Source organism: Cricetulus griseus (assembly GCF_003668045.3).
Source record: "Cricetulus griseus strain 17A/GY chromosome 1 unlocalized genomic scaffold, alternate assembly CriGri-PICRH-1.0 chr1_1, whole genome shotgun sequence".
In the NCBI taxonomy this organism is placed as follows: domain Eukaryota; kingdom Metazoa; phylum Chordata; class Mammalia; order Rodentia; family Cricetidae; genus Cricetulus; species Cricetulus griseus.
In genome coordinates, this window is record NW_023276807.1 from 273,171,423 (window position 1) to 273,194,951 (window position 23,529).

Below are 23,529 nucleotides of genomic sequence, written 5' to 3' on the forward strand. Positions count from 1 at the left end.
ATCAATAATCAGTTTTTAAGGTAAAAAGAAATTTAAAAGGTAATTGAAAGGTCAAGGGATATAGGTGCAACACTGAGTTTATCAATGAAGCAAAAAAATCCTATTCATAATAATTAATAAAGCAGACAAGAAAGAAGACAATGAGCAGGCCCCAATGTTGATGCAAATACTTTGAAAACTCAGTTCCTTGAAAAATGGATTTTAAGAAAAGAATTGAGTCTAATCAACTACACTACCAACTATTCTTCTTTAGTGCCAGTGACAGAGATCCATCATCAGTGTACATGAGCTTTGTAATTGAAGTAGCTTTATAATTTAGAGTTTTTGGCAACTGTTGTAAGGACATCAGCCTCTCTCTCTCTCTCTCTCTCTCTCTCTCTTTTTTTTTAGAGAGGCATGTTTGCATGCCTCTCTTAAAGATATAAGCCCAGAATGAATTCAGCTTTAATGTGATTGGAAATATTTGGTTTTAAAGCCTCATTAATTTTGAAAGCTATTTGAATCCAGCTATGTACTTGAATTCATTTGAAAAATTCCAAAGTATTGTTTCGTTAGTTTCACAAACAGAAATGGGACTCATTGTACCACTTGGTTCTTACTGGTCTTTAAAAAACAAAAAACAAAAAAACAAAAAACAAAAAACATGCTATAACCCAATGCTTTTCCATATATTATTTAAAATAATTCAGTATTTTAAACAGGATTATTTTAGTCTCATGCAAATTATCCTGATTTAAATCCCAATATGAATAAGTGTAGCATTGCTTAGGATGCATTTCTGATGAGCTTACCAAACACGGGGCACCCAGAATCCAGGCTTTTTCTCTCCAGGTCTTAATTTCAAATTTAAGTTCTTGGACACACTGACATTAATTCTGAAGATGCCATTACAGTCTTCCTAAAGTAGGAAAAAGAAAGGAAGTAGGGAAACCTGATCAGAAGTGAAGTCTGAGCAAAGACAGGATTCATTGCTTATGACTATCCTAATGATGGCTTTGAGGAGGTAAAAGAAGATGCTGCTAGCAAAGGGTCTAAATGCATGTTTCCTCAAAGAAGTCACACAGTGACCAGTAAAGATGCTCACTAACATAAGTCACCAGGGAAATGCAACTCAAAGCCACTGTTAATTATTATTTTATACTCACTGAGAACTCTGTGGTGAAAAGGTTAAAAAGGCTTTGGGGAACAGAGACCTTCCCACTTGGAACCAACACGAACCATAAAACTAGGTTCAGCCACTGTTGGAAATAGTCTAGCCTTCTCTTCAGTGATTTAACAGACCAGTGGGTACTATGCTTTGGATGTGGTTTGTCTTCATACTTTGAGGATCCTATGTGGGCAGCTTAGTTCCCAGAGCACGCAGTGAGAAAAAGAGGGTCTTATAAGAGCCAAGACCCAGTGATGGTCAGTCGTTAGGTCAGTGGGGATGCTGTTCCCACAGGCATACATGCTAATTCCTGACCTCTAGTTCCCACAACAAAAACCAAAGGCTGTTAAAAAAGAGCAAGGCAGGTCCTATCCTGGTATCTGGTTTCTGTCTCACTGTTTGCATGCCTCTCTTTCATATACTCTCACGGTCATCTGCCATTATGTAACTAGCTAGGAGGGCCCTCACCAAAGATTAAACAGATGGAGTTGTCCAATTGTGAACTCCTAGTTTGCACATGTGTTAGTGGAGTAAACCACTATTGGATATTTTCTTTAAAAAATATCCAACATTGGGTATTTGTTATGGCCATGGTATACAGACTATTACACCATATCCAGAAACACATTTATAAAAAGAAAAAAAAAACTGTTACAGGGATGTCTAAACTGATAATGTTCATAATAGCCAGAAGGTAGGAGCACAAATGTCTGTAACTGGACACACAAGAACAAATTATAGTATATTCATTCTCACAGTGGACTAGCCACAGAACAGGATGGAGTACTAAGTGATACATAGATGGCCATTGTCAACACAGATATGCTAGGTTAAAGAAGACAGTCACAAAAGACAGTGCATGATATGACTCCTTTCATATGATGGTCTAGGGCAGGAAACTCTATTGAGGAAACAATGGTCAGTCAGACTGGAGGTAGAGTGATGAGGCAGTCAGCATGTGTAGTGACATCTTGCCTACCAGCAAACTTGCAGTAGTGGCCACACCCTTTGGGCCCCTTTAAGAAAGAGGAGCTTTGGGTAAACCCCACCTTCAAGCATGTACAGGGAATCTTTTTGTAATGATAGAAAAGTGACCACACTCTCCAGTAGCGGAGCTCTCAACATGTCAAAATCCATTCAATGGCACACTCTAATGGGGTGAATTATGCAGCGTTTGAATTATGTCTCTATAAAGAGCTGTTAAAAAGGTTTATAAAAAGAAAAAAACATAAGTTTTGAAGTTTTGATTCATTTTTCTGCTCAATCTTTCTTTGGTTACTTTTGGCTTGGTTTATATTTTGAGCCCAAACCTGTGTTTGGTAACATTTTTTATCATCATTGGACTGTAAAACACATCTCTTCCTGGATCTGCGTTATGTCCTTGGGTTAGCACGCCATTCCTCTCTGCATCATGATTTGGAATTGTCTCAATTTTCTAGTCCTCTGTGGACCATTTCTCCTGTGTGTGTGTGTGTGTGTGTGTGTGTGTGTGTGTGTGTGTGTGTTCCTGTGAATGTTGAGGCCAGAGGGTGACATCTAGTGTCTTCTATAATCATTATTTTTTGAGACAGGGTCTCTCACAAAACTAGTAACTAAGCAAGGAGGCTACTCTGGTTAGCCAACAAGCTCTAGGCATCCTCCTGTCTCTGCCTCCCCCACACTGGGATGATCAATGCAGGCTTTCTGGCTAGCATTTAACTGAGAGTTAGGATTTGGACTTAGGTCCTCATTTCACACGGCAAGCACTTTACCAACCAAACCATTTCCCTAGCACCCGCATCTCTGTTTTTATCTCAGTTAGTTTAGTAATGACAATATTACTTCTTTCCAGTGAAATTCTTTAAAATAAAAACAGACTACTTTTGACCTAAGTTGCAAAAGTATGAAAAATAATGGAAAGGAAAATTTACCTATAATTGCCCAGAGACGCACACAGTTGAATTTCTCCTTATATTCTAGTCTTTTTCCTATGCACACATGAGGTCACACAGTTTTTTTTTTTTAACCTTTTCAAGCCAAAAATATACTGGTTACTTTTTATAATATTATTTATCTACATCATTATTTTTAAGGGCTGTATTGTAGTATGTTACATAGAGGCCCCACAATGTGTTTGACCTTGCTGCCCTTCCAGTTTTGTCTTTCTGAGCCCACCTTTCACCATACAAGGCACCCCAGTAGCCTAGCTGGAAGCACAGCATGTGGGGACAGGATGCCTGCAGGTGAATCACAGTTTTCCTACCTATTGCACAGGCAACCTTCTGTTGCATGGTAGTTTCCTTCAAATTGAAACATTCTCTTGAGGAGGGAGTCTTTTTCCTATGCACACATGAGGTCACACAGTTTTTTTTTTTTTTTAATCTTTTCAAGCCAAAAATATACTGGTTACTTTTTATAATATTCTTTATCTACATCATTATTTTTAAGGGCTGTATTGTAGTATGTTACATAGAGGCCCCCCACACACAAATTCTTACAACTTAAATTAACCCATAATTCTTATCTGTATTTAGTCATGTGGCTTGGTACCTTTTCTCAGTGAAGCATTCTCATCTTGCTTTCTCTGCATCTGGCTGACGACTGTGTCTCTGCCTTTCCTCTTCCCTGAATTCTGCTAGTCTGGTAGCCCCACCCATACTTACTGCCTAGGTACTGGCCAATTAGTGTTTTATTGAACAAACATGAATGACAAATCTTTACAGTGAACAAGAGCAGTATACCACATCATATACATTCCTCCAAACAAAAACACAGTCAGGCCTAGCACAGCAATACCTACTCCTAGTACCAACTTTTGTCTTAGTTAGGGTTTCTATTGCTGTGAAGTGAAGCCATGACCACAGCAACTCTTAAAAAGGAAAAATATTTAACTGGGGCTGGCTTACAGAGGTTTAGCCCATTGTCATCATGACAGCCAGAATGGTGGCATGCAGGCAGAAATAATGCAGAAGAGGTAGCTGAGAATTTTACATCCATATCAGCAATCATCAGGAAGACAGTGAGATACACTGTGCCTGGCTTGTGCTTCAGAGACTTCAAAGCCTGCCCCCAGTGACACACTTCCTCCAACAAGGCCACACTTCCTAACCATGCTACTCTCTAGGACTAAGCATTCAAACACATGAGTCTCTGGGGTACATTCCTATTCAAACCACCATAGTCATTTATTCTAGAATCAGTTAACATGTAAGGAGAGAATACTTCTCATGATGCCAGTTCCTTCTGGATGTTTTTCCCTGCACAATGGCTGTATCCTTAAGTTTTCTGTTTGAGTCTCCCATGGACCTCACTGCTTTCACCAAGATGACAAAAGCATTTTCTTTGTGTTTGCTCATCTACAGAGCTCTTTCCATCCCCCTACAAGTCCATGGTCCTAGCTTGGGCTGCATATAAGTACATAATAGAATATCATGGTGCTCTGAGGCCATCATTAATACAGTGAGTCACCCAGGATTCCTACAATGCTTCAACTTGAAATGTTGTTATTATCTTTCTGGATTTTGTTCAGTTTGAGTCCAAAATAACCCTTGATCCTTACATAAGACTGTGGATGAAAGCATCAGCTCTTCATTAATTCCTTCATTTGCTGATATGGTACATCATGACTTTTATACCAGTACCATGCTCCTTGTAATGTCTTCTCTGGTTAATGAACGCTTCTAGAATACCTCTATCCCTCTGGCATGTCTAAAATTCTATTATATTAGTATATTTTATAATATTTTGCCTGGACAAGACTCCTGTTACATTTGATAATAACTAGGGTGCTGTGGGATAATCCTTCTGTGCTCTGTGAATATGTATTACTCTCATTGGTTAATAATAAAGCTCTTTGGCCTATAGCAAAGCAGGATAAAGTTAGTCAGGACAGTTAAACTGAGGACTGGGATGAGGAAGGGCAGAATCATGAGAGACACCAGGAGTTTCCCAAGAAGCAAGATGCTAGAGGACAGGTAAGCCACAATCCACATGGCAATACATTGATTAATAGAAATGGGTTAATTTAAATGTAAGAGCTAGTTAGTAATAAGCCTGAGCTATTTGCCAAGCATTTACAATTAATGTAAGCCTCAGAGTGGTTACTTGGAGCTGATGAGCAGGAGGGACACATCTGTTTACACTAGAGAATTTATAGTTTTTATCATATTGAATCCATATTGGCCATATTTGTTAGAATGTATAATGCCAAATTTAGTACTACTACACCTTTGGGAGATACACGTTAATGGAGTGAAAACACCACTTTATTTGGATGAGAGAGAAAATAATTTTGCTTTAGTTTGTACACTGATGGGGGAAGTACTTCTGTGTAAGTTTATCTTATTGATTGTTTAATCAAGTTCTGCTTGGACAATGAAATGGCAAGTTAGGCAGGACTAGGAGTCAAAGAGGATTCTGGGAAATGTAGTAGAAAAGTGGTGATCCAGGCAGGAAGTGACATAGCAAGGAAACTCATATTTAAAGAAGGCGAAACAGGAAGCATCCCTCTTTTCTCCTCAGCTCCTGCTCCAGTGGCACAATGTGATTCACTGGCAAAGAGGGATGCCAATAAGGCATCCGATAAGATAAGTCTTATAAAATATATAGGTTTATGATAGTTAAGACTGAGCTAGCAGATGAGAAATCCTAGTCATTGGCCAAGCAGCTTTGAACCTAAAACCAGTTTCTGTGTATTCATTTGGGCCTAACTCAGGTGGGCGGTTGGCGAAAAGCTCACACGTGGCGGTGGGGCTCGGCGGCTTTTGGCAGAAAGATTTATCGTAACAGTACACCATCAGCATTTGGCTTGCTTTATTCATCTACTTGTCACATTAAAAATTATCTCTCAAGAGAATGGGGCATGGGAAGCATAGCAGAGGTGAGCTAAAGTTAACCAAACTATGTCCCTTTATTTTCTATTAGAACACATGAGACTACATTTCCTAGCCTTTAGTCATGCATGGGAAGGTTATGCTGTTTCTATCAGAATATAGGTTGTAGCCATGTGGACCCAAAGCCCTTTATGACAGAGTTAATATCTTGTTCTTATCTGCCATATCAGATAAGACCTAGTGAAGGATAGATCCATCAGATAGAAGGAACTCAAACTTTGGAAAAGAGCTGTGTAGCTTATCCAAAATGCAATACATACATATCATTATTTAATGTTACCAGGATAGGAGGCAATTGCAGCTAATTTCCACTTATTGGCACTGACTGAATAAAGAGAAAACAATAATGTTCTGAGGTTATGAAAGATAAGATCTTTGTTGGGGACCTTGTAGACTGTCATAAATAAGACACCTCTGGGTAGTTACCTGTGAATATGTTTACACTGATTTTCTCATGGATAGGATGCCCAGAATGGAAAAGAAATAAAAGGAGTGTGGGATGGAGAGAGAAGGGGGAAGGGAGAGGGAAAGGGAGAGGGAAAGGTATCTTGGGTGGAGTGAGTGCCATTTGCTGGTGAGTTTTGCATGCCCAGAGAGGAGGATAAAGTTAAAGAGAAGCTTCAGAGGATCTTAACTATAAAAACGTTAAATCCTGGGTGGGCATGTTCATTGTCAGAAGCAGACAGGAAGGAACAGGAAGGAGGAGGATCCTCTGAGATGTGTTTACAATCTCACAGACCTTCTACCAGGAAGAGGCATACATACTACATGCTTACAGCAAAAAGGAACTTGTGGGAAGAGAATGCTTAGAGTTTGTGAGGGAGCTCCTGGCAGCCACTAGTACACATGTATTACAAGGAATGGCAAAACTACCTTGGTTTTAATTTCAAGACAGTTGAGAAGGTCTTACCCTTCGAATAATGTTGGGATCGTTGCATTTGGCTAGCTTTCCAGCAAAGAGCTGAACCCCAAAGCTTGCAAAAACAAGCATCAGTGTCAACAATAGAATGGAGACCTGAAAGAAATTGATGAAAAAGTAAGTGTCTTGGTGAAAGTTAGGTTAAGTATTAGGTTTAAATCATATATTTTTTAAAAGGGACATTTTAGAGCATATTGTGTAAAATTCATGTTTGTTTGCTTTTTAATGATATCTTTTGACCATTCATCTTCTTGAAATGAGAAAAGGAGAAACAACAAGCTTTTAAATTTTAAAGTAAAATCATATGGCTATCATGCAGGAGAATGAGACAAGGCATTTTTATATGTCTTTTAAAATCATTACTTTTCATTTAAAAGAACAAGAGAAAATGTTAAAGTAATTCCGTTATACATTTTCCCAAAATGGAGTCACTTCTTTACTAGCTGAGCATAAATTCGAGAGATGGTGGCTTTGTTCTCTTATGAGCAAGGGCACTTGTGATAGAGAGCACACTGGGCCATGACTAAAACTATTAGCTGTCTTGGGCTCCCTCTGCTGGCTGCTGCTTTTGTCTAAGCAGAGAAAAGAGGTAAAAGGTTAACTGCAGCACCTGTAGAACTGTACTCGATGGATAATCTAAACGGATGTCTTAAGTAATCTAAAGCTGTACAAAGGCCTTCTCAGGAGAAAGACAAAGTGAGATTCCCTTCCAAACCCTATCAGTAATCCAGACTCATGTATGTGAACTGCCTGGTGCGGTGACAATGTCTTTTCCTTCTCATGAATCCATGTGAAAAGTCACAGTGTTACAGCTTTGTGCAAAAGAAACTGGGTCTTTTAAACAAACACACCTCTAAAAATATGAGCAGCTACACACCTCTGGAAACATCACAACATACTTGTCCGGTGCTTTCATATCAACCTAAACTGCAGCTGAGCTAACACTACTGTTTGTAGAAAACAAACATCTGTCCATCATTCCCTGATCCTCACACACAGGCCAAACTCATCCATAATAAAGGAATTGTGTGGTCATTCTTCTGAAAGATGAAGATATTTCTGAAACAGATGTGAGCAATGAACCTCTTACTTTTTGTTTTCTCTCCAGCCCCGTTCTTAGAAGACACTGATATGATCCTTGACCGTCTGAAGATCACTTTCCCCCATGAATCATATTTGTAAGTGTTACATGCTATTTATTGAGGCTGATGAAAGTAATCTATATGCTGTGTTTTTAAGTGTTGTTTTGTGAACAGTTCTAAGATGGAGGGACAGATTCTGTTTTCTACGCTCGATGGGACACACAGAACCCAAATGCACCAATTCTCTATTGCATTCATGAAGTAGATGGGATTGCATTGTGTTATCATTAATGTTTAGAAATATAAAGGAAATCCCAAAGTAGAAATTGGAGTCAAATGTGGAATGAAAGAGTAAATCCTAGCTCTCTGGGTTGCCATGCATTGTACCTACATATGTTCTTTAGAATAAAGTAAGTTAGAACATCCGTGGGTGGAGATTCAGAAGGAGTTTCCTTGTCTCCTTTCTAATTTTCTGGCAATGAACAAAGCTGTGTGAACTTGCCCTTGCTCTCCAAGTATCCCTTTATCAACCAGTCAATGACAACTATACTGTAGTGAACAAGAAGCAGATGGGAGCTTCACATACCAAAAAAATCTCCTTGAAGCCACTGAAAAGTTCTCGAACAACTTTTCTCATTTGGGGAACCAGTTTGAATATCCGCAGTGGTCTTAGGCACCGAAGAACCATGAGGAGTTGGGCTCCTGACTCAGCAGGAACATTTTGAGGCATCCAACAAAGAAATATCAGGCTCACCTAGAGGGAAAAACAATCTCTGGAATTTATACTGTCTCTTCTGCTGAGCACATTTCCTTCCATTCAACAATGAGTTGATCCTATGCCTGCAGAGGGTTCCATAGAAAGGCCTCTGGTGTATGGGGTAGAGGGTACCCCCTCTGTGTCTGTGTACTCCCTCCTAATTCCACCTTGTGTTTTATCTTAGTGTTCTTTGAACTTTGTCCCAATCCTATACCATGATGGAATTCCTTTCACCAAGGACATTACTACGTTGTTGATGATTATCAACATGCAACCACTCAAAGGAATTCTTTTTTTATTGCATTGAATCTATGAAGTTTCCAAGCCCATTCCTATAACTCCCAAATTAACTGAACAGAACACTTGGATGGCTACCAGTGACAGCCAGAATTGGGAAGGATTTGATAACAAGAGGTTCAATAATTACTATCATGATTTATTAGACAAAAATATTTTTGTATTATAAGACCCATAAGAATTACGGAATGCAAACTAGTTTGATGCTTTAGATTTTATTAAGGCAGTCTCATCCATACATAAAACCGTGATGGTTATATTTAACTACATCTTTAGATATTGTAATACCTCTTATATAGATTATTTGCTTAGATTTCATATTATTCCTCTTATTTACACATAGTAGGTTACTATAATCTATTAAAGAATTAAGTTACAACAACTAGACCTCAGAAACCTACTCTTGTAACTAGGGGTTGCAGAAAACTATCACATTTTTATATTTAGAAAAGAATAAAAACTTACAAGATAGATAAATATGTCCATGACACCACCAAAGTCCCTGATGACAGCAGTTGGAGTGAAAAACAAGCCATCTGCCATAATCTTCAGATTAAGCTCAATGCTCATGAATATCACAAACACATACTCAGCAATCTGAAAAGAGCAAATGACACTTTGGTTGTGACAAGACCAGAAAAACAAGGCAGTGTTTTTCTGCTGAGCTGGGAGCTCAGATTTCTCCACAGTACCTGTAAAGTGGGTGCATGCATGACTCTCCGGAAGGGTGATTCAAACATCATGGAAATGCAGGAGCAGATTGTCACGGTGATCATGACCCAGTCCAGGTAAGTGACCAGTCCCAGTAAGTCACTGTCAAAGAACAAGCATAACTGAGAAGGGCAAAGGCTCCACCCATGTCTGCAAGGGCCAGTGACCATGGATTTGGTGGCTCTGTCACGACTGGTGTTTCTAAAAACAAGTTTTTGATGGTATTGTTTGTGTATGTGTTTGTGTTACCATGCTTATGTGTTCATGTGTGTGAGAGCTATGTGCACATGTGCCTGCACATGGGAAGGTCTGAGGTAGATTCTGGATTCTTTTCCATTTTATATCCTTGAACCTGAGTCTCTCACTGAACCTTTATTTGCCCTCCAATTCTAGGGTTATAAGCACATGGCACCATATGTAGCTTTTTAAAATAAGGGTTCTGGGGATTTAAACTCAGGCCCTTGTGTTTGCACTACCCACTGTGTCAACTCCCCAACCTAAAATTTTATATTTTTATGAAACAGAAAGTAGCACATGTGAAGTTCAAGTGCACAGGGAAGAGAGAGCTTGTCATGCTTACTAAAGTTGGTGGTACTTGGTGTTTTTCACAGCTCCGGTGACAGGATCTGTTTTTGATCTGTAAGAGAGAACAGCATATAAAATTCTTCAACACAACAAGCATGCTAGTAATCACAAGTATCTGAACTTCTTTTATGACTTCTATAAAATTACTTGATGAAATATGCTAACTGTACATCACTGTGAAGGGCAGAGAACACTGGCTAAAAGAAAAATGAAAAGAATTCTCAAATTCTTGGTTTTGGATTTGAGACTCCATTTAGGGATTTCTGCCATGACATCACAAAGTTAAACACTAATTTAAGATGCTTGTGTTACTGGTTTGAAGATGTTTTCATAATTATTTATCTAGACACTCCATCAATTAAAGAGAGTTCTTCACTTCCCACGTCACTTCGGTCCTGTGGAAGAATTAATATCTCATTTCACTGGAGGTGGATTCCTAAGGCTTAGTTTTAGGGATCTTGTGAGCGGTTGTCAGTGAGGACCCAGTAGTCTTTTTATGTTCATTTCCAATTACAACAAGGCCTTCATCAGCCCATTCAGCTGTGTTGCTGACAAAATGGCAATTACACTATATGGAGAATTAGTAATTAGATGTTAACATGGAGGCAGCCAACAGGGTAATTCAAGATGAAAACCTCACTTGAGCATTGACCAACTTCCACCATCTTTCTTCACTTAGCCAACTCTCAGGGAAGCTTTAAAATTATTATTCCCTACTTTAAATAGTGAAGATCTTTCTAGAACAGCAGAGGGACAGTTTAGTGGTGATTGGGAGGGAGACACACCCTAGATGGGGTCCTTGAGTAAAACCCTCAGCCTCCTCAGATCTAAATTTCTTCCTAGGTTGGTGGGGAAGTCTATTAGTTACTTCCTTATCACTGTGACAAAATGACCGACCGAAGCAACTTTAGACATGAAGGGCTCATTCAAGGTGTAGACCATCAAGGAGGGAAAGTCATGGTAGCAAGAGATTGGGGCTGCTATCCACATTGCAGCTGCAAGAAGCTGCAATGAATGCAAATTCTCTACTTACTTCTGACTCAGACTTCAAGCCCACAGAATGATGCCAACTCACACTTAGAGTGGATCTCCCACCTTAATTTACCAATAGACCATCCCATAGACATGCCCAAGGTTTGTTTCCATGACGACTCTGAATCCCAGCTGACCCCCAGTATTAATCATTGCTGGAGGGCATATATGGTGATACACAGTCTCCTGTGATGCTGGTTTTGTAGAGGTGCTGTAATTATACATAGAGGTGGTGTAAGCTGTGGTTATGAAGGACTGGAGGTCCAAGTTAGAGGTGTCAGTAGTGTTGTGTCCTTCTGGGTCCTGTGGGGTAAAGATCCATTCCAGGCCTCTCTCCTTGCAGTGCAGAGACTATTTCAGGTTACATGTCTCCAAATGGGCTTCCTCTTTGTGGATTTGTGTTCAAACTCCCTCTTCTTAGAAGGAAGTGAGACATTGGATTAGCACCATCTTGAAGGCTTCATTTTAATTTAACTATATCTTTAGGTTTCTGTTCCCAAACATTGCCACATTATGAGATACTAGAGGTTATGACTTCAACATACAGATTTTTATTTTTGATAGAAACAGTTAAGAATTTAACAGGTAATGATACTGTATGGTGTTAATTATTAACAAAGAATATATCCAAGTACTTTAATGAGGACACAGAGAAGACTAGAAAGTTTCACACTTCCCCTAGATCACTCATGTATAAAGGTGTGTGTGTGTATGGTGGGGGGAATACACTTGTGTTTATGAAGGTGAAAGCCAGAGTTCAACTTCAGGTATCATTCTTCAGGAGCCATCTACTTTGTAGTTTGATATAGAAACTTTCACTGGGACCTGAAGCTCACTGATTAAGACTCTAGCCAGTTAGCCTCAGGAAGTTGCCCATTTCCAGCTCTGGTTGCTGGTATTACAAAAGCTTGTGCCATCACATCAGCATCTTGCATGATGCTGGGGAAACAACTGCAGGTTTTCAGGCCCAAAGTGCAAGTATTTTATCCACTGAGCTGTCTTCCCAGTCCTATGCCAGGACTCTTAATATCTGTGCTTTGTACTTAAAGTAACATTAGACAAAAGGTCCTTTTAGCGATTGGTTGGCTGTGACAGTTGGCTTAGGTCTCCCCAGAGTTACACAGACAGAGGTTCTTAACCCATTTCTTCCACATTGGTGGGGTAGAGACAGTGGATAGTGGTCTTTCTTCTCATAACAACTGGTAACACAAACACTAGACAACATTTTCTCCCTACTTTGCTCTAGAGTAAAGGTTTTCATCAGAAAGTACAAGTCTGACAGAAGCCTCGAACAATATCCTTCATCATGTCATTGTTTTTCCTTCTGTTTAATCCTTTTGAGGGAAAATTGAGACTTAACAACATTGACATACACAAATGTCCAAAATGTGCTAATATACAGGGCTGTTAAATGCTTTATCAACGGGAGCTTCCTGCAAATGCTATCTGCTCAAAACCTTTGTTTCCCACCTGGTTAGATGATCAGCAAAGAGGAGCAAGATGATTAATTAGCCCATGGTTTATTTTGTGACCCCATTAGGCATACACAGACCTTTTTTTTTCTTCCTGTGACAAACTCCCTGCTGTTCACAGGTCTCAGGCCAAACACCTGGTCCAAGTGTGGTAAGTGGCGCATACTTACGCATTGAAGCGTGCTCGGACCACCACACGGCAGAAGTTTCTGAATCTGTGCTCCCGCCCCACAATGAAGAGCGGCTTGTCAAAGTATGGGTGGTTCTCTCGGAGTTCCTCTTCTTGCACTTTCCTTCAAGGGAATATTTATGAGATGAGAAGAAGGCCAAGGGAAAAGGCAACTCCCAAAAGAGACCCTTGGGATACAGCCACATGGTACCTTTTCATCTCTGCTTGTTCCTTCTTCTCCTGAATCATCTTTATTTCACTGTCTTCTCTTTGTGCATTTCTGTATCGCACTGTATTTGAATGCTAAAAATAAAAGGTGTATGTATAATTGAAGATGTTTTAAAGGCTTAAAACACTATTTTTAAATTAAAATCATTTCTATTTCTATATGCACACTATATGCAGACTATAACATGTGATAGCGATACTGTTACATATACATATATATCATGACATATGCATATAGTTTAATGGCCATTAGCATCTTGACAACTGAATTTTCCTTCTAAAATACAAAATGCTTAGCATACATATTGAAATTTCATGGTGGACTAGGCCCTATCATACTGCTGAGGTTATAACAAAAGATTAAAAAATTAAATCAGAATAAGTAAGTTACAGGGTGTGTAAAGTTTTAATTAAAAAAAACACACAAATGGACTGTGGGAGCCCATTCCCTATAGAGTGATACTATTTCAGGTCAGATACATGAAGGAGGGCCTAGGCCCTCCCCCAAATGATGTGACAGACTTTGAGGATCCCCCATGGAAGGCCTCACTATCCTTGGGGAGTGGGTGGGGGATGGGGTTGGTGGGGGGCATGGGAGGATGTAAGGGAGAGGGAATGGGGGTTGATATGTAAAATAAGATTGTTTCTAAATAAAATTTATAAAAGAAAAAAGAGAGGCTGAGGTTGTAGCTCAGTTTCTGGAGTTCTTTCTTAGCATGCACAAAGCCCTGGGTTCCATCTCCAGAACTGCATACGTTCAGCAGAGTGGTAACACCGTTCCAGAGGAACAGAAGTTCAAGGTAACCCTTGGTGACATAGAGAGTTTTAGATCAACCTGGGCTACAGGAGTCCTTTTGTGGAGTGTGTGTCAACATACATCTCCAAATCCATGTTCTTACTGGACTCTTAGGTATACTGTACATTTCTACCAGACCACTTAAACAAAAAATACAGAATCAATAAATACTTCTTATTATTAGCTCTCAGTATTACTGATCTCAATTTCCACAACAAAAGAGACATAGCATAACAGACTAGAGTATATACATGCAACCCACAGGGCCCATTCAGTCTTGAGTATATGCATATGCTTTTAGGGACGACCCTTAGCATTGGGTAAGTAACTGTGGTGTCATCCCTAGAGAAGATAGACTCTCCTTCTCTCAGCAGCCATTAGTTGCATGTAGTTTCTTCATCCAAGGGTGAGGCCTTGTGAGATTTCCCCCATACACATTTGCATGCCAACTGGTATTGTGTTCAGCTCTTGTTTATGCCACCTCATTGGTAAGACTCCACTGGTGTAGTTTCACTGTCCTACGTACAAGACACAATCTCACAGGTGACATCTGGGTTCTCTGTCTCTTAGAATCTTTCTGCTGTTTCTTCTGAAATGTTCCTGCACATTAGCTGTAGGAGCTGTGTTGTAGATGTATCAGTTGGGGCCAGGAACTCACAGACAGTGTTCTCTGCATTTTGTGTTATTCTTTAAAACTGAGGCATGTGCTCTACATGGGATATCTGTATTTTTTCTGGTAATGATCTATTTTTGGTACTTGGCCACGCAATTTGCTTTCTGAACTTCCTGATTCCCTCTGATAGGAAGCCATTTAAAGATGACAGAAAAACTCAGGCATGAGAACTGTCTAAGCAATCATTTAAATGTACATTCAAAATCAAGCTCTCAAAATCCAAGGCATAGGTTAGAACTCACATCTTGAGTTAAAGTTTCAAGAGATTTGCCTCTGCTGATCCTCTGGCTGTTGGATCCATGTCTTAGTGACCTAGAACAACCACAGTCATCTTGTCAAAACATCTCAAGACCAACTTTTGACTTGTAGTCAATAATCATGAGTAAAAGATTAATTTTCCTGATATATCAGAAATGACCCATTTCTTTGTAAAACATAAGCTTGTGTTCTACCCACCTGTCTTTGATCCCATCTAACAAGTTTTCAGATTTTTGTTCTTTCTGATCTTAAAAGAGAGACGTTGGCTATCACCAAGGAAGAATCTTTGAAGTGAAGATTTTTAAATCTTTGAATCAGATAGGGAATTTCTTTATTGTTACCACCAGCAGCTAGAAACGGGTCCTAACCATGCCTGCCTGCCAACTAGGGTAGAGACCTGGGCTTTGTACTGAAACACACATGTAAAGTCCTTTCCTGGGTGCCTCTGGAGTTCATCTTCCTGGAGTATTTACCTGCGCTCCTGGCGGATGTGATGCTGCACACTAAGGATTGACCTCTCCTTTGCTGGCTGCCCCTCGAATGATCCGCTCAGCATGCGCTGTCGAGTGCAAGCTCTTGCAAAAGAAAGAAACCCTAGATAAATGCATGGTTTGTACACTCAGGATGAATAATACATTACTGCTCATGGCTCTTATTAATTTTAAGGAAACACCAATGATAATGCAGAATACAGCCAACAACACGTAGAGGAAAATGACCTTTAGGCTTTGTGTCAGAAACACAAAGCAGAAGTTCCAAAGCCAAGAAGAGCTAAAAGATAAACAGAAAGTGGCCCCTTCTCCTTGTCCTCTTCCTTCAAATTCCCAGTAACCATGGCAGCTTTCTATATGAATTCAGTCAGCAGCTGGACCAGTCACGCTATTGATTTTAAACTTAAACATGGAAACATGGATGTCTCTATGAGCCCTCAGGGAAAGGTTTTTTCTTTTTCCCAGCTGGACCCTTGGAATGATGACATACATCTTCAAAAGGTGTTTAATGCCACTCAGTGTTGCCTATATGTGAAATGGGTGTAGGATCACCTACTAGAGCATATGTAGCTTTTTTGGGGTTCATATCTCTGAACAAAGCTTACCACCCTTTTCTCAGCACCCATCAATTACCAACAGCATCTCAGGTGAGGGTGCACCTTCATGAAGCCCTTCCCCATCTATTCTGGGATTATGGTTGGCTTGCTACTATATAGGTCTTGCACATGTATTCCCCAGCTATTGTGAATTCATATTGCAATAGCCCTGTTATATCCTGAAAATACTGTTTCGCTGAAGATGTCCACTATTTCTGGCTCTTGCATTTGTCTGCCTCCTCTTTTGCAATGCTTCCTGAGCCTTTGGGTGAATTTGATGGGGCTGGGAAGATGGCTCAGTGATTAAAGCAATTGTTATGTAAACTTGAGGATGGGAATTCAGATTACTAGGACCCATATGAATGCCAGCCAGTTGGGCATGGCAGCTCAACTCTTATTCCAGGTCTCAGCAAGACATGAGATCTCCTACATGCATGTACACACATATGCAATGCACCTGTACACACGCATTCACCAATACACCCACAAACCTCAATGCACACACACCCAACCAAACACACACACACAATAAAAATGCTTCCGATTCAGAGGAAGATAACACAGTGTATACCCTTGAAAAAATTTTTCATAATCCAATGAATATAAATGCATTACCAGAGAAAAGACCATAGATTCTTGCTGTTACTTTAGAGAGGAGCAGGGATCACTCTGGGGATACACCCAAGTTGACATTTTACCACAGAAGAGGATCTCCAGAATGGTAGAGGGAAACTGTACATGTGTAGGGGATGCTGTAGCCACGCCTGCTTAGGGGCTGGCTATAGGTAGGTGTGCCTGACCACGCCTGTGAGGGCGTGGTCAGTGTGACGTAGGGAAGGTTTAAGAGTGAGGGACGCTCACATGGCAGCCTGCTTTTGCTTTCATCTTTGGCTTGCTGTACTGATGGCTGCCCCACCCGCTGGCTAGGTCGCTCTGTAAATAAGGCTTTTCCCTATTAAATTCCCTGGTATTTTTACCTGACTCCATATTGGTAATTTCCCACATTATAGTGTTTCTAGAACTACAATGATACTGCATAAAAAGATGTGTTCCTAGGTTCAGCTCAGCTAACAAAAGTCAAGCAAAGTCCCCAATATCTAGAGTGTGTTTTTGGAAAATAGACTTAAAAACATAAAATCATTTTGAGAACTCTGATTTAGAGTAAGTGTTATGTTCCTTTAGATGTCTAGATGCGCCCCCCCCCCCAGCGCAGCAATCTGTGTAAACCATAGGATTTAGCTTTCAGCCACTATCATGCAACTTTTACTCTTTTATCACAATACTCAACCCCTAAGTTATTGAGACCTATGGGCCTTAAATACAAAACACATCCAACCCAACTAGAACATGCCTGTTTAAACGTGAGGGTCCTTGCTATAATGGAAACAAAAGAAAGCAATAGTCTCAGGCTTTTAAGTACTGTGCCTCACACAGTCTGACACTTTCAGTCTCAGGCTGAAAGTGGTGGACATACTTGCTGGGAAGTGCCTGTTGACTCTAGGCCCTGGTAGCCTCTATGAAGGATTCTGTGCCCTCCCTGACTGAACAGAGAAGCCAATTCTCCATGGTGCCCTTTTACTAGGCTCCCTTTTCTCTTTCCCCCCAAAAATGTGACTGAAGGAGTAAGGAGAAAGTTAGACTCCTACTTCCTTTTTTTGACTAATTTCTTTCTCTTTGGATCTAAGAAACTCAGAAAACTATACCAGAGGAAGCTGGAGATTCATCACACGTGGGACTTATGATCTCTGGATGATTCATACACTGAACATGGGTGTTGGTTTTCAGTTCCCTATTTCAATCAGAAAACCTTTGCTCAAATGTGTTAGAGGAGCCAAACATTTATTTAATTTCCTTTCCCCCAATACCCCTCTATGTTCACAGCACTATTTACTAAGCAAGAATTCAATGCCCAGTAACTATGAGTTTCTAAGAGATTCTTTGAAGCCCAGCATAGGCTTTTGGTTCTCCAGTGGTAAGTCTCCATCTGAGACTTCTTGTCCCCTGAGCAGAGTTCCCTGCTCAACTTCTTCCTGACTCCAAGGCTACCACAGAATCTGAGCACAATGAAACCAGGCTCATAGACACCTCCACCCCCACCCAGTGTTGAGAGGTCATCTTCAGCACTTCAGTGTCTGTGTATTGTTGACCCTAACACTCTCTCTCTCTGGTTGGTCTCCCCAACTGTGCTTTCTCCACACCTGTGTAAAATTAAAATTAATGCCTCCCCATCATCACTCTTTTGTTGAGCCTACTGCTTGTCTAAATGCTTTGACATCACACTCCTTTCATAGGGCATGACTATAGCATTTGAATTAAGAAACTAAAGGTAAAAGTCAGTCTTTCTAAGCTGAAAACCAAGAGCTAATATTCTTGTAGCAGATATGCACTGTAAAATATGCATCTGAGTAAAGGCACTGGTTGGGGAAGATTACAGGAAGTGTGTCTGAAGGTTTCTGAAGGAATATACTTCCACCCAAGTGTAATGGCAGGATTCTATTAAAACTAAAAAGTGAAACTCTCTTTAAGGTCTCTTCAAGGCATGCTCTTCTCTGGCTTATAAAGGCTATTTATCTTTCAGCATTGTCCCAGGAAATAGGTAAAGACATAGAGGAAATTATTTATTTGTAGATACATTAATTCATCTAAAAGCACACAGAAACTCATAATTACACTGTACAATAAAACAGAAGCCAAACTAATGAATGGAGGAAGACCCTCAGGAGGAGATGAGTCTGGAACAGGGGGTAGAGTAGGAACACAGGGGTGGAAAGAAAACATGAAGAACAATACTTTGGCCCTGAGACCATTTGAATAAAGAAACTGGATGAAAACATGCCATGTTAACATGTTTCTTTATCAAACAGATTTAAGCTTAATCTGTGCCATGTTTGTTGGCCTTGTAAAAGGTCTTGTTATTTTCCTTTTGTAAAAGGAAAGCAGTAATAATGGGGAAAAAGGTGTTTCTATCAATTGGACATAGAAAGATGAAGGATGTTGTTCTACTCTCCATTCATCTTTGTATTTAGTTTAAGTCCCTGGACCATGGTGGGTACCACCTCCATTCAGGGTAGGTCTTCACACACTTTTTTTTTAAATGCTTTCTAAAATTCTAAAATTGTCCTCACAGATACAACCAAAAGTTTGTTTTCTAGGTGATTCTAAGTCTCATCGAGTTGACAATCAATCAAGATAAACAACCATCCAATGGCTCTGGAAGAATCTCAATTTATCTAACACCTTGTGAGGATCTGACTCGTAGGTGTAATCATAGGAATGACCTAGGAAGAGAACAATCCATCAATCCAAGTGCATGCAGGGTTGTCAGACGCCCAAATCTAGGAAATCAGCTATGTGCTGTGCCCAGATTTCTCACCAAAAATGTAAGACATAAAATATAGTGTCTAAATCTCCAAGTCTGAAATCATTTGTTTTGCAGTAAACTGGTATCAAACAGTTATTTCCACTGCCTTAAACCCCTCAATTTCCTATTGTTCTTCAGAAAAAGGTTAATTCAGAACCTCAGTGTAGCTTCCAAAGTCTTGTTAGCCTCCTCCTAATCTTACCCTTTCTGATCTCTTCTTTTTTACCAGAAAGGATTCCATTCTTTCATGCCATTTTCTTTGGTCATTCAGCTTTACACATAGAACAGACCCTCAAAGCTCCAAGACAGAAAAACAAGGTTGTACTTAAAGTTGTTGAGTATTATTTTTTCAGCACTTGAACAAAGAAAGGGCTCCATAAATACTTGATGATGGAACCTTGAAATGCTGCAAAGATCAAATATTTTAATTTGTTTGACCCTTTCATACTTACAAAGAATGAAAGTCACAAGCAAAATAGAATGCTTTTATAGGTACTTTTGATGGAATAATAATCTTAACTTTATTTCAAGTTGGGATACGCATCCCTGAAGATGAAAAGCCTGCATACCTAGAGTAGATAAGGCATGAAGACAGTCATAAGAGAAAGAACACCTCAGATGTTGCTTCTCACAAGTAGAAAATTTGTTTTCATCTGTGTTGTCTGTGAAAACTGGTGGAGGGACATAAAAGCAAATATGGAGTTGAGACTCTAAGAGCTGAGTTCATTTCAGTCTCTCAGCCTAAGAGCAGCAGGTCAATCACTGGGAACTGGATCCCCATGTAGCTCATCTTACAGGAATCTGTTGGCAAGCAAATGACTCAGGAATGCAGGATGGTTACCCCCAACCTGACAAATGAATGTGCACATATTTCTAGGTGAGGGATGGATGTCCTTGAATGCCAAACTATAATTTGCCAGTATAAATTTTAATTAATCTTTGTGTGTGCATGTGCTGGCCTCATTGAAAGACACAAGCAGAACAGTCTCAGGAAGAAAATATACATTTACTTGTTGCTCAGTGCAAAAGCAGAGCTGATGGTATTAAGAAAGCATTTTAGTTTTCAGGCACAGTCTCTGCTTCTTTGAGGAAACACTAGACAGAGTGGAGAAGCCAAAGTCTCTGTAAATTCCCTGAATCTTTTCCTAATGGAAAGTCCAAGAAGGCTGTGAAAGTTTCTGTGCAAACTGGTGGAAAACTGCAAATAGAAAGTCTATCTAGTGGCTTAATATTAAAAACAACAACAACAACAAAAAGCCCAAGTCTGCCTGCCTGGCTTCTGGAAATGAGAGGCACAAGACACTGTCTAGTGAAAAATAATGAAGTCTTTTGTCTTGTGTGAGTGAGGAGACCCTCCATTATGCAGGCATATGTAATCTCTTTATTCCTGTTCCCTGGAGGAGAATTACAGAGAGGCATTTTCCTTTCCCCAGTTGGGGTTAATGTTATGCCCTCTCTACCTTTGAAAGTAAAACAAGATGAGGACCCCTGATGATGACTCAAATGTGGGAATATTCCTCAGCAAACACACATTCCCAGTTGCAAAAATATTACCCCTGGTTTCTTGCCAAGCCTTTGAAAAAAACATATGAAAGATTGATTCTTTTCTCCACCTCCTCGCATTGCCTTTGTGGTGTGGAATTTCAATTGCCCCTCATATGACAGCCACATATATAATCTTTTCTAGGAGCTCAGAGTAGAGAATTGTGTCTTAAGAAATTGTCTCTATTTTTCTTGACATTCCTCCATCAAAAATATTTTTAAATTGGCCCAAAGATGATGGGTATAAGAGCGATCTTTGGAGTTTTATTAGCCTTTAAACACCACTAGTTGTTTATAGACACAGTAGCAGGGGGTCCTCTGTTCCTTTCTTTGTTTTCATGTCTTCTTTCTTAATGTTCCAGAGCAAGGGTGTGGGAAAAGCCCACACATTCCGAGTAATAAAAGAGAGGCCTAGGAGTCTCCAAATTATTTTTACTCATTATAGAAAAGTTAGATTACATGAGACCATCTGTAGTAAATCCATCTGTAGTAAATGTAATTACCACCCAAAGGAATCTCAATGTGACTTTTCAGGGCATTCAAGTTAGGGGGTTTTACTAACATTCTGAGCTCCACAAGGTAATACACATTAAAGTATTATCAGATGTTGGTTAAGGTGATGTAACCTCATCATAGGACTATGAGAAAACGGTCCTCTAGTGGCAATTATGTAAAATCTCAAGTGAGTAACAGTCAAGAGAAGAGAAAGTGGGTATTTCCTGGGATTGGCTGCTACCTGACAACATTGGGGTGACAGTGTGATCATCCGAGGTGGAGGCAACAGCAGATGGTAATGGGTGAGCCCCTGGTGATGGGCTCTTGCTGAGATGAGGAACAGTTGCCTTTTCTATTGGAATGAGTACCCCACTCTTTAATTCAGTCCCATCCAGGGTGGAAGGATATTTTCTTTAACAGAAGCAGCAGGTTAGTCTTCCTATTTCTGCATCATTCACAAAAATGTTCCTACAGATAGATAAGTAAATGCATGGGCAACCAATGCCTCATTGTAAATGGAAAAGAAAACTTCAATGTCTTTATCTTACAAATGTGTCATAAACAAGAAAGAAAAATCAACTCATGTGAAATCCATGTGTTTGGTGGACCTTTTGAAGTCCAACAAATAAAATAAATAAGCCCCAAACTATTTATTGGGGTTCAAATTTTGTAGCCCAACTACTATCTCACAAACATACATATTATAATGTAATGGTATAACCTTATTTGTGTGTGTGTGTGTGTGTGTGTGTGTGTGTGTGTGTGTGTGTGTGTGTGGTGAATGTGGATGCTTGTATATGTGTGCTGCATACATCTAAGTGTGCTGGTGACTTCCTTTATCACTGTTTACAACCTTGAGACAAAGTCTTCACTAAACCAGTAGATGTTCATATGGTCTACACTATTTACCCAGGATATAGCTGTCTCTACCTCTCCAATACTTGGGTTATAAGCATTCACAGTCATGCCCAGATAGTTATATGGGTGCTGAGGATTTCAGCTTATGTCTTCATGCTTGCAAGTAAGCACTCTTATTCACTGAGCCAATCCCCTGGATGTTTTATAATTTAATACAAATAAAAAATTTGAAAATGTTATATAACCTGTACAGTCCAACTTTCCTATAGATATAAATTTTTAATTTTCTGCATTATTACTTCACACTCCAAAGCAAAACAGTTAAAGCATGATCCTTTTTTGTTGTTTTTTTGTTTTTGTTTTGTTTTTTTTTTTCAAGACAGGGTTTCTCTGTGTAGCTTTGGAGCCTATCCTGGCACTCGCTCTGGAGACCAGGCTGGCCTTGAACTCACAGAGATCCACCTGCTTCTGCCTCCCAAGTGCTGGGATTAAAGGCATGAGCCACCAACACCCGGCAAGATCCTATTAAAATAACTCTCATATCCAAACTCTACCTTTCCTGGAATGCTGTATAGCTAGAATCATCCAATCAGAATCACTTAGCCTTTTCAGACCAAATTCTTTCATAAGCAGTATGCAATTATATTTGCTCTATGTCCCGAAAAGGTCTTTCTTTTTCAGCAGTTAATAATATTCCATTGCTGGGATTTGCCACAGTTTATTTTACTTTTGTTTTACTTCATTTGTTGTTATTATCATATGTGTATGTATGTATGCATAGTGTTTGTGGTTTTGTGTGTGCCAGCATCATGGTGCATGTGTGGAGGTCAGAGGATAGCCTTCAGGAGTTGGTTCACTTCTACTCAGGTTCTGGGACTCAAAATTCATGTTGGTTTTCATAGTTAGGGCTTTTTCCCATTGAGCCATCTGACAGGTCAGGTTCGCCATGGTTTATTTATCCACTCACATGTAGATGAACATCTGGCTGCTTCCAAGTTTGAGACTTTTGAATAAATCTACCATAAATATCTGCACTTACTACAGATATTTATATTAATATGTCTCCCTATATGTCTACAAGTAAAATAAAACCACCAGTATCAAGATCTAATCTCTGTGACCTTAGCCAACAGAACCCTGATAATCTCACCATCATTATTATCATATTTGGACTTCCCCAAATAGTTAC

General features: G+C 39.7%; 1 protein-coding gene across 1 annotated transcript in view; it reads right to left on the reverse strand.

Moving 5' to 3' along the window:
* LOC100761462 (sodium leak channel non-selective protein) overlaps nucleotides 1–23,529 on the reverse strand; it is an 81,261-nt gene that overhangs the window by 31,280 nt on the left and 26,452 nt on the right. Inside the window, exons 4-13 of the mRNA XM_035453371.1 lie at nucleotides 15,471–15,572; nucleotides 14,982–15,051; nucleotides 13,254–13,345; nucleotides 13,044–13,166; nucleotides 10,365–10,421; nucleotides 9,766–9,886; nucleotides 9,539–9,670; nucleotides 8,606–8,773; nucleotides 6,929–7,033; nucleotides 792–898 (exon numbers count right to left, since the gene is read on the reverse strand). Of these exons, the coding sequence (XP_035309262.1) occupies nucleotides 792–898; nucleotides 6,929–7,033; nucleotides 8,606–8,773; nucleotides 9,539–9,670; nucleotides 9,766–9,886; nucleotides 10,365–10,421; nucleotides 13,044–13,166; nucleotides 13,254–13,345; nucleotides 14,982–15,051; nucleotides 15,471–15,572 (1,077 nt within the window). The remainder of the gene's footprint in view (nucleotides 1–791; nucleotides 899–6,928; nucleotides 7,034–8,605; nucleotides 8,774–9,538; nucleotides 9,671–9,765; nucleotides 9,887–10,364; nucleotides 10,422–13,043; nucleotides 13,167–13,253; nucleotides 13,346–14,981; nucleotides 15,052–15,470; nucleotides 15,573–23,529) is intronic.